This window comes from Bacillus rossius, chromosome 1 (genome assembly GCF_032445375.1).
Source record: "Bacillus rossius redtenbacheri isolate Brsri chromosome 1, Brsri_v3, whole genome shotgun sequence".
Classification (NCBI taxonomy): Eukaryota; Metazoa; Arthropoda; class Insecta; order Phasmatodea; family Bacillidae; genus Bacillus; species Bacillus rossius.
Window position 1 is genome coordinate 62,813,285 of NC_086330.1, and position 20,079 is coordinate 62,833,363.

Consider the following 20,079-nt stretch of genomic DNA (forward strand, 5'->3'; position numbering starts at 1 on the left):
TTGCTTAAACACTTGAACAAAATGCATTATGCTCTCACTTGGAAGCCATGATTCCAATATGATTCCAACTGCAGGTGCTTGTGTGTGTACAGTTACCGGCAGATGAATGGGCAGACATTGCTAGAGTTAAGTTCATCATGGCCCAGTCTGTGGCCAGGCGACAACGGTACGGCCCATAGAATATGCGCGGACGTTAAAACATTCGGTCCTTTACACTCCATAACCGCAACTGAACTTTGTACAACAGCCAGTAGCGTTGTCAGACCTGTACGTGCATCTCTTCTCCCCTCGTATAGCTAAATGTAAGCCACGGCACATCTGTTGTTTATCGAGTTGAAGCAGATTTCGTGGCATCATGCTTGAATTTTTTTTTAGCATGTAGCAATTTCGTGCTAACTGAAATTTACCGATGTGCTATTCAAGACTGGGGCAGTAAAATTAACACTGTTCTAAAAGAATTCATGCAATTTGAAGATGTGCTAAGTGAGAGATTGGTGTATCTTGGGTAACTGTGATAACTGATAGGATAGGTAAATATAAAAACACTAATAGTCCTAGTAAACTTCAGAGTTGTCAGTAATCAATTTTTAAATTTACTACATTTCCTTGTCTTATCATATTTTTTTCTCAAATCTCAAATCTTTAAAATACTAGATATTGGATGGTACTTAAGGATTCCAAGATTATATCAGCTCATCCCTAGAAACCATAAACTTACTTGATAAAAAAAAATACACATATTTAACTGATTTTAATTGTAGGCCTATATACATATGTGACTATTGTATACAAAATTGTATTTTATCTCACAACCTCAAAGTATAACATGTGCCTGTATTTGTGTTCTATGAATAGGCCTATTGAATTAAATTTTTAAGAAAAGAATATGACAAGTCTTAAACCCCTTAGAAAATTAAGTTGTGTGGTACAAGTTAAATATAACACCATCTCAAGAGGTTAGAGTAGTAAGATTTAGAAGGTTGTATTATCAAACATAAAATGAGTGGGAATTTTGAAGTTGTAAATACTGCTTCACCTAACATGTATTTTTTTTATATCCTGGCCAATTTCAAAAGATGTTCCCAAATCTAACATGGCATTTTGAGTTCATAGCAAATTTTGTGGCCAGATGTATGGTATATGTTATATGCTTACCAGGTCAGGAAAATATTCATAATTAAAATTTTTGCCAAACTAATTGTGTTTAGGTCAGTTACTAAAAGTTCTTTTTCTGAGTTATATTGCTGGGAATTGCTTACAAAAGTACTTTTATATTCTAATAACCAAAAATTTACTTCATAAAAATTTGTATCAGTAAAAAAAAAAGGAGCAAAACATCAGCAAATGACTGTTTACATACACTGATAATAATTAGGGGCTCATACAAAAATTACCAGGAGATCTGACACATAATTAAGGGATAAGATAATATGTGTTTACAGCAGTAGTATGAGCTACAAGCAGCGTGTATTGACAGCCCGTCAGAACATGGGGTAGAATGCAACGCTACTGCAAAGTGCCTTGCAAACAGCAACAGGACGCAAGGTGTCACCTCAAACTGTCCGTAATCGTCTTCATGCAGGTGACCTTTATGCACATAGGCCCATTGTGTGTGTGTCCCAGTCACAAGAGAGGACTGTACAGCCCATAGAAACTGGGCGGAGGAACATCGTGGATGGGGGCATGCCGATTGGAGTTACGATCTGTTCTTTGATAAGATGCGATTCAGCGTGGAACCTGATAATCTGCGTCTCATCTGGAGGGAACGTGGGAAAAAAAAAAAAAAAAAAAAAAAAAAAAAAAAAAAAAAAAAACACACACAGCAAAGATCTGGTATTTATCCTCCAAATATTTTATCTGATCCCCTAATTATTTTGACCAGTTTACATAATTTACAAACAAAATTTTTCAAAAATAATTTAATATCTATGAATTAAAATTTTAAACATTTAAATAAATGAAAAGCTAGACCTTACATAAAACAAAATTGAGTAAGTACTCAATTACATTGAGTACTATATAATTTGTTATACTATTTAATAGGGCAATTATGCATTTGGATTTACACTTGTAAGAACTGTTTACACCGGCATCTTTTTTTTCCCTTCTATACAAACTACACCTTCGGGATGTGGAAGTAGTAAAAGACAGTCAATGCAAACAAAGTGACTATTACTGAACTGTTAACTTAAAAATTACAAATTATTTATAGCTTGTGAATTTTAAATATTATAAAATTTACGATTCAAGTGATGTCTGCAGAATATATTTAAAATTTTAATTATGTAAAAATTATTAGATTAGTACGTAAATTATAGCATTTTTCTGCATTCACGTATCACCAGGTCTAATCACTCACCATGTATAGCATTATATTTCTTTCCAAGGATCCACACTGGGTCTCTGGTAAATGGAATATCATCTGGTTCCAGATGACTTGATTCATGTGTCAGATATGCCTCAAACATCATATCCATATTTCACAGTCAACTGTAACAGAAAAATTCAACTTGAGATAACCAATCATTAATAAATATTTCTGTTATTAAATTAAAATGCCATATTGTTAAACAAAGCAAATTTATTTGATGAACCAACCAACAAAATATTATTTTTGGCATATGTAATAAGTTATATTACAGCACATTTCAATATTGCAATTAAAAAAGATATTCATGTAACTCTACCATTAGTACCATGTACAATACAGTATTTTTACATTGGCCACCGGCTGGCGGAGTGTTCGGGAGGCCACGACCCATTCCCACCCCCAGCAAGAGACTTGCGGTGTTGCCTGGTCATTAGCAGCCTGTCAATCACTGCCTTCCTCTTCCCCCGCTCCCTGCTAGAGCCCTGGAGAGCGGGCCTCGGCATGGCCTGGTATTTACCAACATTCAGACGCCAAGATGTCTCTAAAGTTCTGGTGTCGTCGCCTCGGGGGATGGGTGAGAGCGCCATAGTCAGGGACACTTGTGACATCAAACATGGCATCTGGGTGTTTCCACACTTGACCAGTGACGCTTACACACGGATTCTGGGTGCTTTCACGCCTGGTCTCCGCAGGTTAAAAAGGGCCCTGAGTAGAGAGGGTGGAGTGACGAGAGAGTCTCTACCTACCGGCGAGTGACACATACGATACCCGCGTGACAGCGGCTACTGAAAAAGAGTCTCTTTGGTAGTGATACCAGCAAGGATGACCCGTGATAATGAGTCTCGGTGAGTTGAGTGTGACAGGCGATAGTCCGGGATGGTGTTGCGGTGCAGTGTGGGTGAGTAGCGAGGACTGTGGTGTGCGGACAGAGACTGCAGAGGAGCGAGCCACTCTCGAGCCAAGCTCCAGTGTGCAGGCTGATGTGTGATTGATCGGCGTGAGACTGATTTTACGGACACAGATTGGGGTGAGTGTATTCTTGATTACATTTAAGGTGTAGTTATTAGTAATTAATAAAACTGTATAACAACTAATTGGGCTATCCTTACGAACCCGTTTTCCCCACTGGTAACAGTATATTATTTTTACCACATATTCATTAATGTCACGGGAATGACAAAAAAAAAGTTGTTGCCAGTTGCAACAAAAAATTTGAAATCATTTAGTTTATGATTTAAATTTATAAAATAGAGCTCCTTTACTAATTAATATGCACTTATTAACATTTTTATTTAAATGAACAATATTTTTATGTGTTTTCCTTTAAAAGTTAAAATTTTTGTTTTGTTTTGGTTTATTAGTGTTGTCGAAAGTGATGAGTTTGAATGAGAACTGTTAAGAGCGTACACAATCAAATTGATAATGTTGCAGACATTTTAAAATTCTTTTCATCTTTTGTTGGTTGTGAGAGAGGTCATGGTAGGTAGTGGTGCATTTTATAATGATTTTAGTGATTTGTTATTATGTAAATTTGTGCAATATTAAAAACTTAATTATTATTTAATTGAATTGCTAGTGTAACCCATATATTTTTTGACGAATGTTAATTGTCTGCATGAGCAATGCTGAACATTAATAATGACTCCAAAAAATGTGACTATTTATGCATTTTTGTCTAATAATACTTATGGTATTTTACATTTTTCTCATTTGTGTTAATTTTTGCAATGTGTATTATTTATAGCGAATGTTTTTAGAAGGCTAAGTAGTAGCACTTATAGGTGATCATAATTAATGTAGATAGTCGGTCAAGTAAGGTCAGTCACATAAATGATATGTAAAATCTTTGTTAAAATATTAAAATTTACACAACAATTTGGTCTTTGAGTAATTGTAAAAGAGAGAGGTGTATGCACACAAACAAACACAAAAAAATATATTTTTTTACATAATGATGTTTTCCTTGATCATTATGTAAAAGGAAAAAGAGATAATTTAATTACTTCATTATCTAGGGTTAAGTTGTTGTTATATTCATTGGAAATTGTTCCATATCACATATCCAAGTTGACCCCTTGATCCTGATGGCATGATCCTATACATTAATCTTGTGGTAAATGATGCTATTTTAATTTAGTACGCCTACGTTGATAAGTCCAAGCCAAACAAAAACTCGCACATCACAATGCAAACAAATTATGTCACATCTTTAGAAATTTTTCAAGGATTTTTTTTTCTACAAAATTAAATAGAAAGCATCTTGTACCAACAATTGATGTATTCATGATTATACCATCAGAATCAAGGGATTAACTCTTAATATGGGTAAATATCTTGTGCTGCTGCTTTACTGCAAAGTAAAAAAAAAAAATTAAGAAAATACCATTTTGCAACACTAGAGACGTTCCTGTACTTACCCTGAAAACATTGTTAATAAATTCGTACTATTTTCTGAGGAATCACAGTTTATAACTCACATTTCAATACCTGTGCATTGCCACTGTCACCGCAATTAATTGTTTATCTGTGTCGGTTTGTGAGTTTTGATGAACTTTATTCAAATATTGCAAATGGTTGGTTGGGTTATTATAGCTACAATAAAAATATTATGAAATATTTCTTATGGTTTCTTAGGAATTACCAAATTAAGATGTTGAAGCGTTAGGATCGCCGCTTCCTTCAAACACAGCGCGTCTGCGCGGGCGGCGGCTCGTCGTCCCCTGTTTCCTTCCCCCTCCTAGTGTATGCCTGCTTGCTTCTTCCCTCTCCTCCTCCGCTCGGCGCATGCGTGCTGCGCGGCACATATGTTATAAAAGCAGACATTTTCAATTTATTCGGTCTTGTTCTTCTAGTTCTACTTGTATCAACTAGCTCGTCTGATCTCGTTTAGTCTCTTTTGAGAGCTCGAGTAATTGTTAGCCAGCATGTAGTCAGTCAGTTAGACTTTAACTTTGTACGAAATGCGCGACCTCGGGGGAAAGAAAATGTAAGTTGGAGTAAGGCGGTGGCCCTTGCCATAATGTAAACGTTTGTTGAATTTTGTGTGTTTTGTCTAAATTCCCTTTCGATCGCCACCTGGAAAATTTCTGTTGGATTTCATGTAACTTGATTTAATTTAACTTCATTGGTTTGTAACTGTTCTCCCCTGAGTCGTCGACGTACGTAAAACGTATAGTAAATTCTCATTTTACGATAATGTAACTTACTTTTGTAACGCACATAATGCGCATAAGGCAGTGGGTTTTCCCTGCATTTTGGCAATCTAGTAATTTGGCAGTTTCAAATGCGTTTACCTTGTGACGCCCTCTTTCGAGGCCCCTTAATGGGACCACGCATGTTTTGTACCACATTGCGCCGGCGTAAAATCAAACCTTTTGTAGCCTTGATAATGGCTCGTTCACTTTTGCTGTGTGTGTTAAACTTTTGTTAAGTTTTATTAAACCTTTATTATTGTTTAAAAATTGTTGTTGTGTTACAAATACCCGTTCGCAATACTTGCCATGCTATGGCATTCCCCCCGTCCTTATGCCTGTAGGCATTACAATGTGGCTATCCTGACCCAACCAACCGTTCACATGATTTCACAGTATTTTTAAAGTAGCTATACTAACCCAACCAAACGTACACAATATTGTAAAGTATTTTCAACATCGCTAACCTAAAGTAACATGATGTCACCATATTTTTAATGTATTTAGGCTATACTAACCCAACCAAACATCCCCAATATTTTAAAATATTTTAATGTCGCTAACGTAACCTTAACCTATGAAACGTTCATTACTACGTGATTGAAAACACTAACTTACCTTATATGAAAAGTAAAAAAAAAAGAAAAAAAAACCTACTTTCATAACTCAAAGACATTTTGACAAACAACCAACAAACAGAAAATATTAACATTAATATTTCTCTACAACTGCAATGCGCTGCCATATTAATTACTTTTATTATAAAACAATTCCTCCTTTGACTAAAGATCTCCAAAATAAAAATAGATCCCCTATGGGTAAACAATAAATTGTGGCAGCACAGTCCATACAAAGGTATTGTAATGTAAGTTGTAAGTATGATTCCTTATAAACTATTATGTATCTATTATCGCTATATTCAGCGTAAATACTTGAACATCCCTAGTGTTGAATAAAGGTATTTTCGTAATTTTATTTTTACTTTAAGGAAAAGCCACAACATAAGATATTTACCCTAATCCCTAAGACGTGACATGGAATTTTTACAGATTTATTTCTCAGAAAAACAATCTGTTAATTTTCCCAACTTTTTACACAATTGTATGATTTTTCAATGTAGCAAACCTAACCTAACTTCATGTACAATTTTAAAGTATTTTAAGTGTAGCCAACATAATAAAATAATCATCTACACAACCTAACCAACCAATTAAATTGTGAACTACATGAAATATTGCAATGTCATTACACAAAATAATCAGAAAAATGCCAGAAGTTCAAACAAAATGTTTATCACTATGGTTTTTTTTTCTCTCCACAACAATACTTTTAATTTTGGTAATTCTGAAGGGTAGCATCTTTTCTAACACACCCATATGTACACATAAACATATATATATTAATTTCTAACTCCTGACATGTTTTTGAATCATTCCTTAAAAGGGTATTGTGTAAGGTTTTCATGCATCCATGTTATAACTAAGGTAACTGGTAAGTTAGGTTAGTTAAATATACAGGCCATTACTTCTAGCAAATACAAATTTCAGGTATTTTGTTCCCATGGTAAAACTCATGTTATATAATTTCTTATTAAAGAAAAAGTAGGTAATGACGAATACCTTTCAATGTAAATTAGAGACAAAATAAATGATGACTCATCGAATTACACAAAGTTATGACTTATTTCTACAGTAATTTTTCCTAAAGTCAAGTAATAGTTAAAAATAAAAAATTCCCCGTTTCTTTATCAACCCAATTCTGGAAAGAAAAAAATTCCTAACCCCAAATGGTTTAAAGTATTCATATTACTAATAGATACCTTAAACTTAATCGCTGCGAGGTAATTTGTGTGAGCTGATATGCAGGTAGTATGTCATTGTTACAAAACACCTAGGTTTTTCATTTATTCTTTTAAAACAAGCTCAAACAACTCGACTCCCTTAAAATTGTACTCTATTTTAAGAAATTGACAGCTGGAATTACAAAAAAGAAAACCAAAATATTAACTTTGAGATAGCCATGTCTACCAACCACAGAATATAAAAGAATAATCATATCAATGAGAGGAAGGAAAAAAGAAATATAAAGTATCACGGGGGTTGCAGGTACATCTAGAGCAGGATTAATAAAGAGAGAAAAGATATACACCCTGATGCGGTGACATATTGAAGAAAAAAGAATTGCTAAGAAGGCGTTCAGTATTCGCCAATGAATTATAAACATCAAACCTCAGTAAAGTCTAAAATCATGGGTTCTAATGTTGTTCATGTTGAAATAAACTTATAATACGAAACTCGGGCACAAAATTAATTTTGTGAAAAAAATCTTTCAAACTATGACAAGTGTGATAAATATACTGGGTATCTATTCATAACGCTATAGGGAATAATTACGCTAGCGGAATGACTTAATTCCGACAGAAATTTGCTAAACCCAATTTTTGGACACGCGTTAGCGGAATGACGTTGTCGTAGGCTGGTCGACTAGTCCCTGACAATACTGCTGTTCTGCCGGCTACTCAGGGTTCGGTAGAGGGGGGTTCGGGCCGCGTGGCCGAGAGACTTATGGTTTGTTTGACTCGAGGTCTCTCGTGCTCCTCGGGAGTTGAAAGAGTTGAGAGCAAGTTGACCTGCGGGCAAAAAGAGTCGGTAACTTTTAATACACGAAGAAAACGCGATTTGTTGTAAAACAATGATGGCGGAAAATATAGCAGACATCGTCAGAAATTTGTTTGGAAATGGAAGATTCATCTGAAGATGAAGTAGCTATTGATTTACCATATATTGGACTACAAATTATGAGAGAGCTTGATAAAGGTAAAAAAAAATATAATTATTGCTTTTTGACTTTAAACCGCCTGTGGTATGCATAAGCTAACCAGTACTAGGAAACTATTGCAAATCTTTTGATTGTTAAATAAAGGACGCCGAATAAGTTATATTGTAATGTTTTTCCGCTTCAATGTCGTCATCTATTAAAATATTACCATCATCACCAAATGTAGCTTGATAACATATTGACTCCATCGTCAAAGTCGCGCCAAAACAACAAGCAGACGACTTGCCCTCGCAACTCTTCCTCGAGAGGAGGAGCATCGAGAGCATGACTTGAGTGACCTGAGAGCAACTTGCCACCGCGAGTAAAACGACCATCCGCCATACTGCTTCCGGAAAAGGGCGCCCCGAGAGTTGACAGGTCAAAAAGAGACCTCGAGTCAAACAAACCTTTAGTCTCCAGAGATGAAATGAGAACAACTCGAATAAAGTTGACGCCGTCCCCGCTACCTCCTATGATTTTTACGTAACGGTTTTCCCGACGCGACTAGTCACACGCGCAGCTCACTTCCTCAGTGGCGGCTCACGATTTTAATGCGAGTGAGGGGCGGCCTTGTACACGTGATGCGACAGTTACAAAAATACACTCTAACATGACGAACGATATCTTGACGAACAATACACTTCACTATTACCTAACACTTAATAAACTGGGCTAGTGGCACGTAGGCCCGTGTCTCCGGCGACTCTACGTGATACCTAGATGTGTCCCAGGGACTGATTCGTTAGTACATTTGGTGGCACGATACCGTGTCGCGGTGATACCTAAACTCTAACATGACAGATTACACTTTGACAAGCAAACATTTCACTACTACATAACACTTAATAAACTGGGCTAGTGGCACGTAGGTCCGTGTCTCCGGCGACTCTACGTGATACCTAGATGTGTCCCAGGGACTGATTCGTTAGTACATTCGGTGGCACGTGTCGCCTTCTGGCTGCCCCGTGGGGGCCAAAACTAAGAAGCTGGTAAGCTAAGTTGGGCGTGAAGCGCCGACGTAAAGTCTCGTAGACTCTCCACAGTACTTACGTATTATGTAGAACACTCATCTTGGAGCACTGATGGTAGAATGAGGCCGGCCGCGAAACTGTACGTAAACGATTATGAAAATATTAAACTATTGAAACTACATGTGTGAAAGCAAAGGTTGATGGTTCCGTGTTGCGCGCAGGCTGCCGACCTGTCGGAGCTCCTGAAGGACACTGCCTGTGTCGCCGCGCGCGACCCCCCTCCCCCGCCAGCCCTCCCGCGGAAACGTGTGAATTTCACAGGAAACTGAACCAGCTAGGTTCGGGACAAAACACACAGTGAGACATAATTTTGACAGGACTGAATATTAATTGATGAAAAATAATGTTTAATAAAAATCTGTGGAAAAATATACATAAATTAATTTGTTGTAGTGCGGCGGAGGGATATGCCACACCCGGCCATATCCTTCCGCCGGCGCAGCACTCGTTGCATGGCATTCGCCTCGTCGCACGAACTACAATTTTCTGCGCGCACGAGCGCGTTCGGTGCACACGCTTTTGCGAGACGTTGAGGAGGCATAGCGGTCTATGCGACATAGAAGAGCATTGGCGGTCGGCGTCAAAGTTTGATGGTCCTTTATACTCAAGACACTGAACACTTTACATGGGGCTGCCGCGTTTCCGCCTGTGACTATTTCTATGTGGGTCGAAACCCGGTTCCACGCACTAATCTGGTTAAGAAAATTACGGGACGTCCCGCCCGTGACGACTATAACTCCCACAGTAAGGAATAGAATTCTTATGACCCGCGTGCGATAGGATGTCTGTCTGACTGGACACCATACTGGCGAGGAAGAAATGAAAAGCACAGAACCTATGACGGCGAATGACCAGTTTGCAGAAATGAACCGCGACTCGCCAGAATTGAGAGTAGAACACACGTGCGTGAAAATAAATAAGATGAGAGCTCGCGACTGAATAGCAAATTAACAAGCTCGACTGCAAAGTTGAAAAAACGTCTCCGCACGGCAAAGTCTAGAACCACTGTTAATACCGCGCCCGCTTTTCTCACCGTCCCGGAGCGGGGTCACCAAAACGTCCGTCGCCTCTCGTGCCGGGTCCACGACTGCCCTCCAACTCCCCTGCCGCGCCTGAGCGCCCGCGTCTCCCTCCTTCTCCACGAGCCCGCGGAACACGCTGATTGGTCACAGGCGGAAGCCACGGCCTTGGCGCCCGGTGAACAATCAAAACTTATACAAATACACAACCCTTCAATACAAAATTAATTATAATAAAAATATAAGCAAAATATATACAAAAACGTAAAACAAAAATATATTTACAATAAAATAACATGTCAAATCCTGTAAAGAAACAAAACGTCGCACGTCACCGTCACTTGTGTCGCACAACACACGCAAGAGATGGCGCTGGCGAGGCATAACGGCCTGAAGGAGCCAAGGAGACACTTGGGTCGACGTCAACGTTAATGTATCGGAGTGACGTTACAAACTCCTTACCCAGCTCTCACAGCCCGTTATGCCACACCAACGCCTTCTCCTTCCCTGTGTTGCGTGTGCGACGATTGTGCTGTGCGGCTAGGGCAGGGGAGGGAAGAGAGATTCGCATGCCAGTGGAAATTTAATGTAAATACACAAGAACTGGACGTGACTAATTATTATAAATATTCTTTAACATTCTTTATTGTAAATAGTTTATTTTATTATTTGAAGAGTTATGTATAATAAGTTTTTACTTGTTCACCGGGTGCCAAGGCTGTGGCTTCCGCCTGTGACCAATGAGCGTATTTCGCGGGCTCGCAGAGAGGGGAGGGACGCGGGCACTCAGGCGCGCCAGGTGGGGAAGCAGGCAGTCGGCAGCTGGGCGCGGGAGACAGCGAACGTGTCTGCGAGATCGCTCCAAGACGGTGAGAGTGGAACGGGCGCGGTGTCTTGCTGTGGTTCAGGCCTTGCCGAGGAGAAGGAAATTCACTTCTTACAGCCGTATTGTCATTCAGGCGAGTGTGTCACCTCGTCATTCAGTCGCGGTTGGCAGTTTGTCATTCTTGTCACGTGCGTGTTTCTCTGGAGGTTTGCGAGTCGGGGAGTACTTTTGTGGACTGGATATTCGCCATTGCGTGTACAGTGATTTACGGGCCCTCCCGGACACTGTGTTGTCCGGTCAGACAGTCAGCTTATTGCGCGAGTCATAGCGAGTTCAAGTCTTAGCGGCGTGGGTAATGCTCGTCACGAGTGGGACGTCACGTATTTTTCCAGTACAGTATAAGTGCGCGGAACCGGGCTTCGCCCTACAGAAACAGTCATAGGCGGAAACGCGGCAGCCCCCTGTAAAGGGTTCGATTTACCGTGTATAAAGAATCTGGAAACTGTCTTCGAGTGTGTCAATTGTTATTCTGGTGACTAAGTCCCTTCGCCACGTGGCCCGAACCCCCCTCTACGGAACACTGAGTAGCCGGCAAAATAATATCATTTCAGGGGCTAGTCGACCAGGCGACGATTATGAGATTGGTCCAGGAGTATGCCAGGTTAGCCTAGACATCTAATCCAAGGGTTGGTTTGGTTCGCCGGCTGTAGTGTGGCTCACTAAGCTCGGTGGCTGCACCTGTTGGTGAGGCCCTATTAACTAACAACATCCTTAAAAGACTCTCTTCCCCACATAGGTAGTTGATTCCTAAGTAGGTTGGGTGGTGAACAAATGAATGGAACAAACATTTTGGCAGGCATGGTTTTATTCACATGAGCTGAGGGACTGTTGCTAAGCCTATGTCAGTATGCTACAAATTAGACTGGAAAAACTTTTAACACATGTTGCACTTCACTTTAATCGTCTATGTCGTCTGGTGGCAGTTTTAATATAGAAATATTGCGAACTGGTTCATTCGTTCCGGAACTTTATTTAAAACTCTATGGCACGGTCGCGCGGCCAAGGAGATGTTATGGAATGAGGGTTACGCCCTGCGCCACAAACTGGTCTTGGTATTTGTGGGGAATTAAGAACCGAAGGTTTCGGTTAGTTAATAAGAGTTACTGGCACACAGATCTCAGTGCTGTAAATGTTCCAGCTTTTCCACGTGGTGGTCACCTCGGCCTTGTACCGCGAACTCCTGAAGACTGCCGAACCGAAAGAAGGGAGCGGCGGGAAAGGGGAGAGTCAGCGCCTTCACACACAACATCCATATAGCACAAATAAATATTTTACATAAAACTTAATGTCTAAACATCTTATAATTTTCTTAGTTAAATTTTCCATGTGAGAACAACTGACAGAAGGTCTAAATATTTGCCTATTATTTGTGTGGTAATTTTTTAATTAAAAAAAACAATCAAACCAGAGACTGTTCATCGCTTGCGGACTACTCCGTTATCTCAGTGAGCACTACATATAAAATCTGGCCTGGGCCGCAAAGTATATTAAGGCATTTGTCAAGCCAGGCACTTTGAAGTGGTCACATGCATACTTAATGATGCACGTTCTTTTTTTAATATAATGACTTTACATTTATCTTATGGAAATTAAATACACTGGTACTCATATAAGTGATTAAGCACTTATTAGTTGCGGACACAATCACTAACTTGACTTGTGCGGACATGATATGAGAGTGTGTTTTCTGCCAACAAGTACTGGTAATGACGGGTGGAGTTCGGGCTTCTATCATAGAAGGTACGACATCAGACAACCCCTTCGAGAATCCCAATCTAGCCCCACGATCGGTTCCCTATAGTGTGATTGCACCCTCATGATGGGCAGCATATCCCCCCACATCACTCATGGTGGCCGCCGCTGATATGGCCTGCATCTTGGTGATGGGTCGTCCTGTGGTTGGCACCCAGTCGCGGCGTTGCTAGACTCAGCCTTTGGGATGCTACCCATGCAGTACACTGCCAGGTACTTAGGGCGTTGGCAAAATCGCTGCGGCCATCCGGTGACCCCCACTTCCGCTGATACTCTTGGGTGCTGAAAAAAGTTGCCATTGATGGGTGTCGATACTTGGTTATCCCTGTACCCCAGCAAGGTGTTAGTGGTTGGAGATTTGCCCATAGTATGCTTTTGTGGGATTCTCGCCCCTTTGCCGTCGGCAGGACAGGGGCGACATCATCTTAGATGCAGTCTCCTTGACTTGTCTCTGGGTTTGTCAATTCGGATTCTGAAGCTTCCACCGGCAAGTGACTCTAAATGGCCCCAGGAACCACATACCTATGTTCTGGGTGGTTTGGGTTGGGCATATTCTGGCTCGGATACAAGGGGTGCCGGCCCTTGTTCGTGCTGTGTGTTTAGTTCCCAGTGACACTGTGAAACATCTATGATAGTGCGCATTTGCGGTCATCATCGTCCTCGGCAGCATCTGTGTAGTGTTTGTTCAGGATCCGAACTCTCATCCAATTCTCATGCCGATGATGGTGGTTCACCATGTTCTGGTGGGGATGCCTGTGTGTCTGGTGATGCTTCATCCTCTGGTGTCTCCGACACTCCTGACAAAGATTCGGTCGGGATGCTCTCAAGGCGGGAATCCTATGGTGGTTTCTAAGGTTTTATTTCCCCAGGTCGCAGGAAGTCACCACCATTGCCATGACCACAGGGGCATTTATGGGCATAGCATCCACATTGTCCTCGGCTTCCTAGTGATTATCGTTCGTAACCACGAGTTGTCATGGCTGTTTGGTTTGGGAACATTATCGGTGTGGTGTTCACTCTGGATTTGCATCAGCTCATACACGTTAGAGGCTGGGGCTTAAACTCTATTTTACTTCCAGCATGGGTGGTGTCGCTATGTCTGTTTCCCTACAGGATGCCACTCTGTCTGGTATGTCCTAGTGTCTTGCATCCAGGGGAACACTTCTCCTGGAGGTATAGAATGGCACGGGTCATCGTGGTGTAGTTTTCTTGCATGGCAGCCATCAAATCGTACCAAGAATTTTGTAAGACCGAGCTTCTGCTTAATAGTACAGGGACCTCCCGAGTGTGCCACTAGGCCTGCACAGTAGTTCCAAGGCATTGCTGATAATGGGTGCACTCGGGCGAACACCTGGTCACCTGCCTGGATGTCTGGTGGAGGATGTTTGGTCACGGCATTATCTCCTGCGCATACACGCTCTACCATAATTGCACCCTCTTGTAGTCTTTGGTTTGTCACTGAAGTTGCTCTTCTGTCTCTTCTGCCGGGTGGAGAGTGCTGTGAGTCACCCACTTGCTGAGCAATGACAAATTGTGGTCGTTCACCATCTCGATGGGGGTCATTCTGGTGGATGTGTTCACCCGGTGGTGAGCGCAGAACCGTGAATCAGCGATGTGTATATCCCATTGGGCGTGGTCCACTACGAGAAGTATCCACAGTTATAAATTCACCATTCTGTGAATTTCGCCCTTGGTTGATAAGCAGGCATAGTATGGATCTCAATTTGTTTGTTGGCTATCGTACTACACCCTGGCATTCAGAAACTCCCGTATCAGGATGTTGATGATCGTGGAAGTCAGTACATTCCTGCTAATATACATCTCTGTCCACCTCGTGAACAGATCCGTGACTACTAGGATGAACCATTTTCATTGGAGTGTGCTTGGATATGGGCCGATTATGTCCATGACTATTGTTTGAAAAGCCATGGTGTGCTCTTGTGGGACTTGGTGTTCTTCCCCATCCTGTTTCTGCACTTTTTGTGATTGACATATCTCACACTCGCGCATGTGTTCGCGCACTTCACGAGCAGCACCAGGCTAATGATAGCACAGACAGATGGTATGTCACGTATGGTCTCTGTCGGGATAGCCCATCAAACTGTAGCCATGAAAGAACCTAAGTATTACCTCCCGGGTGGAAAATACATCTTCTACTCCTCATTTTCCCGGGTGTATAGTTCAACACAGTGCTGTATCATATGCCACAGATCTCATGAATCCAGAGGCCATCTGCTGGCACCACCAGTCGGCTTCTGGCGAGGTTCTTTGGCCTCGAGCATGCATCAGAGTACCTCCATGAAGGTGCCAGGTGGCTCATTCTCCGCCTGAGTCGGTGGTAATTCGTGCGCAGGTCGGTTCATGGTCATTTAGTCTGTCCAGGTGGTCATGGGGTAGTATATCATCCCAGTCTTCGCTGTCGACTAGCTCGCTTTTCACTACAGGTTCACATGATTACAAGTCGGCAACTGGTTTTTCATTCTAGGGATGTGTTTGACCTCAAAGTCAAAGGATTGTAACAACAATGCCCACCAGATCAGTATGACCTTTCTCCCTTGCATAATGTGCAGCCTAGTCAGACACCTGTTGTCGGTGCATAGCAGGAAGCTTTTTCTTTCCATGTGTGGGTGGTACTTCTTTATCGCCTACATGACTGCTAGTCAATCTTGCTCATTACTGTGGTAATAATGCTCTGCCTGGCCAAATTTCATGCTACCATAATCAATGACAAGCCGAACCCCCTGGGAAATCACATGAAACAATCCCGCTCCCACCCCGAGGGCGCTCGGATATGTCTGTAAATATATAGGCATCTCTCATGTTAAACTCGGGCCAGCATGTGGCACAGGGTGAACACGGTCTTAACCTGGTCAAAGGCCCTCTGGGCTACGGCACCCCACTTATAGCAATATGTATGGGAGAGGAAGGTAGACAGGGGTGCAATCAATTATAATAATTCAGGGACATAACATCGGGGCAAGTTGATAAGCCCTACGAATTGCTGCAGTTGTTTATGAATCTGCAGCACCTCAGCCTCAGCGAAATGTGCAGCTGTCTGGGCTTGGGGCGGTTGTCTTCCCCACTCATTACATGTCCTAGGAATTCCACCTCCAGTGTTCCTAGATGACACATTTTGGTATTGCAGCCATGAGGTGGTGGGTAGCTAGTGCTGTAACAGAGGTTATAAGTGTGTGATGTAGTCTTCCCAAGTGTCGGAGAAGATAATGGAATAATCCAGCTAGGCTATGGCAAACTGTCCTACATAGCCCTCCAGTACTCGAGTCATCATCTCCTGAAAGGTGGTTGGGGTGTATTTTAAACCAAAAGGCATTGCTCGAAACGCAAATCTCCGCCCATCTGGTATGGTGAACACTGTCTTCTCTAGGTCCTCACAGTGTATGGGCACCGCTAATAGCCTGCTTGAGGTCAAGTGTAGTAAACACTCTCATCCGACCTAAACCCACTATGGTGGCCTCGATAATGATCTGTGGGGGTTAGAGCTGACTATAACAGTGTTAAACGGTCGGAAGTCCACACAGAAACACAATGAGCCATCCTTCTTTGGTGCTAGCATGACACACGAGTTGTAAGGGCGGTTAGAAGGCTCAATGATGCCATCTCGCAGCATTTCCGAAACTTGCTCCCATATGGTACATTACTCCTTAAAGCCATAACCCCGATGGGGCTCACAAACAGGTCTGTCATTGGTAGTCGGAATCCTGTGCCCCACCACTGTGGTGTGTTTAGGCAGGTTAGACATGTCAAACACATCTTGCCGCTCACACAGTATATGATTGACCTCTGTACCGGAAAAGAACATTGTGATGGAATTGTTCCAACTTCAATATCTCACCAGGCAGCTCAGGTACGAGACCCATGGCATATACAGTGCGGCGATCATGTTTTCCCACATGGATGTGTGCTGGTTACATTTCTAACATCGCATCATGTTCTGCTAACCACGGTGACTGAACAAAATGTCTTTCTGCAAATCCTCTACTACAAGGGCTTTTACCGTAGTGGTCAAGTACTGCAGGCTTACCTTCAGATCCGCGGAGTGGCCAGGTGCCACTCAGCCTGATGTGGTTGCAGCACACTAGGTGGTATGATGCCCAGGTTTAAAAATACATGGCTGGAGCCAGTGTCGATCACCACTGCAGCAGGTCTGCCATTCACCTCCACTGAAACACAGAGCAGCTGATTGTAAGGTCGGGACAGTTGGCCCAGGGTTGGTTTTGGGCTGTCCGCAGCTCCCGTCGGTTGATCATCTGGTGCGGGGGTGGTTTTTCTAAATCCGCGCCCCCTGAATTCCATTTCCTGGTGGCGATGCTGGCGGTTGTTGGCATTATGGTGGATGCTGTGGGCAGTCACAATGCCAGTGGTAAGTTCCAGTGGGACACCCCCACTGAAACTATGGTGGTCGGTCGTAACTCCATTGTTACGAGTCATTACACCACTCCTATTGCTGCTGGTTGGCCAGTGGATTAGGTGCATTCTCAATGGCATGTTGCTGCATAGGTGGAGAGAATAGCCCGTGAACTCCGGTTGGGTCGCGACCAGGTGGCCCCTAGTTGAGGAAGGGTTGTCAAGTCTCCTCATGCTCGTAGGTTCTCGCTATTATACTTTCTGCAAGTTGCTCTCGGTGGCCATGGCTTGTTGCTCAAACACCTCCACAGGCTAGTCAGCAACAACACGTAAACAGCTGTAGCTCATTACAAAGCATCAGGGTGACTGCCGGGAGAGTGGCTGTCAGTTCGATGTCAGGGGAGATATGTTGGAACAGCTGTAACTTATGTGCAATAAACTGTTCCAAAGGTTCACCGTCTCGCTGTTTCTCCTGTAAAAGTTCGACGTACATTGTACCAAGGATTGTACGGTGTCGAAACGATGCACGAAAGTGTCCGTGAACTCAGGCCACAGAATACCGAACTGTTCCCACAAACCCCACCAATGCTGGACCATGCCCTACAGATGCTCACTCGTGTGCTCTGCCCACTCGTCTGTTGATATGCCTGCCCTGGCTAAACGCACCTCGCATTGTTTCAAGAAGGTACTGGGGTCTTCATGTGAAAATCTATTGAACTCTGGCAGCATCAATCATCCTGGGCTATACATTATTCGCGGCACTACCCCCATGTCCTGATTAGCAGGCAGAGCGAATTTATGCGTGCTTTCCTGGGCTGTTGCATAATGCATGCAGTCTGGACGTGGGTCAGTTTTCACGTCGACTTGCTCAGCACGTGTGGGTTGTGGAGTTGGTATTGGGGTCGGCTTCATAGACATTAATAGCCTGGCTTCGTACTTCCCTGTCCACACTGAGTCCCATTGTATTTTTTTTCTGTATTACTGTCCATTCCCTGTTTGGATGTTACTGGAGCACATCGGCACGTGTTGCGTCACTGCATCTCACCTGTCAGTATGTCCATGTATTTAGGCAAAAGACAGTGTTGGCACATGAAGGTCTTGGCCATGGTAGCATTGTGCTGGTGGTCTCGATGATTGTAGTGTGACCAATCGCAGTGATGCCGACATCACACATTAGCACGCAAACATGTGGGTTGCTGTGTGCTGCCGTCTGTCAGTCTTGTCACATGGGAACATATGGGCAGTTCGAAAAGCGGGGTAGGTGGGAGTGGGCCGCTCCGCGAGGAAGGGTGCACGGAGGGGGAGAGGATCAGTGTGTTGAGGAGGGTGTTGAGGTAATAAGGAGAGGAGAAATCCTGCAAGCATTGAAACTTGTGGCACCTGGGCTCGGAAGCGATTGTGCAAGTTATCAGCGCCTATGCCAGTGCTGCTATCACGGGATATTGGAACAGGAACAGAGGGTGAGAGCGGGGAATGTTGTGGCATCGTCCCGTGACGAAGAGCAATAGCGTCCTAGAGGAGTACCTCGAATAGTCCGCTCGGCATGTCTACACTTTCCCACAACGTCTGCTCTTTTCCATCGCCATCTTAACTCTTTCTGTATTTTCTGTTGCTCGCCACACATATGGGCGCCGAATTTCACCACCCAGCAGTCCCGTGACTGAGAACTGGGTTGAACTTAGTGATGCGGAAGTAATTTACTTTAATTTAAATATGAGATTGAAACAGGAGGGCACCAGGTTAGCCTGGACTGGTGTGGGTCACCGGCCCCAGAGTGGCTCAATAAGATCGGCGGCTGTACAAATTACATTGGAAACACTGTTAACACAGGTTGCACTTCATATTACTCGTCTGCACCCCCTGGTGACAGTCCCGCTATAGAAAGATTGAGATCCGAATCAGTCGGCCCTGAACTCGGTCGCGCTGCCAAGGAGAAACTACGGTGGGAGAGTTGCGCACTGCACCACAAACTGGTCTGGGTTTTTGTGGTGAATTAAGTACCGAAGTTTTCTATTGATTAATAAGAGTTACCGGCACGCATATCTCAGTGATGTAAATGTTGTAGTTTTCCCACATGATGGTCATAGTAGTATACGAATGTATTCCCGGGGACACGGGTTCTGGGTGTGGTGAGTGGTGACGAGCCACATCTCTGACTGTGACATCACGGCGGCCATCTCGGATGACCTAAAACATGAACTTTGACCTTGACATTGATCTTTGACCTTCAAAATTTCCCAAAATTTGCCCACAATTCCTCAAAATTTGCAAAATTTCCATTTTTTTTTGGAATATAAAATCCTGCCAAAAAATCCTCAAAAAATTCCACAATTCGAAAATTAGGATTTCGAAAACCTCAAAAACTTTTTGCCTTAGAAAGAACACAATGTCCTATAAACGGCTTAAGAATCCATCTCCAAGGCCTCCGATAAGACATTTTTAGGAATTAGGATACCATGACCGCCATTTTGAATTATGACATCACCGTTGCAATTTCCGTTATGGCCGCCATCTTGAAAATCCGTAATTTTTATGTTATAAAATCGGGAAAGATATTAAAATTCATAAAAAATTAAATATTCAAATCTAATGATACAAATTTAATAAAAAAATATTTTAAAAAAATATTTAAAAAAATAATGTACAC

The 20,079-nt window shown here is 42.5% G+C and overlaps 1 protein-coding gene across 1 annotated transcript in view; it reads right to left on the reverse strand.

The window, feature by feature from the left end:
- Positions 1-7,620, reverse strand: part of LOC134536800 (cysteine protease ATG4B) — a 36,220-nt gene extending 28,600 nt beyond the window's left edge. The window contains exons 1-2 of the mRNA XM_063376740.1: positions 7,382-7,620; positions 2,360-2,490 (exon numbers count right to left, since the gene is read on the reverse strand). Coding sequence (XP_063232810.1) covers positions 2,360-2,477 — 118 coding nt within the window. The 5' untranslated portion in view covers positions 2,478-2,490; positions 7,382-7,620. The remainder of the gene's footprint in view (positions 1-2,359; positions 2,491-7,381) is intronic.
- Positions 7,621-20,079: the final 12,459 nt, after the last annotated feature.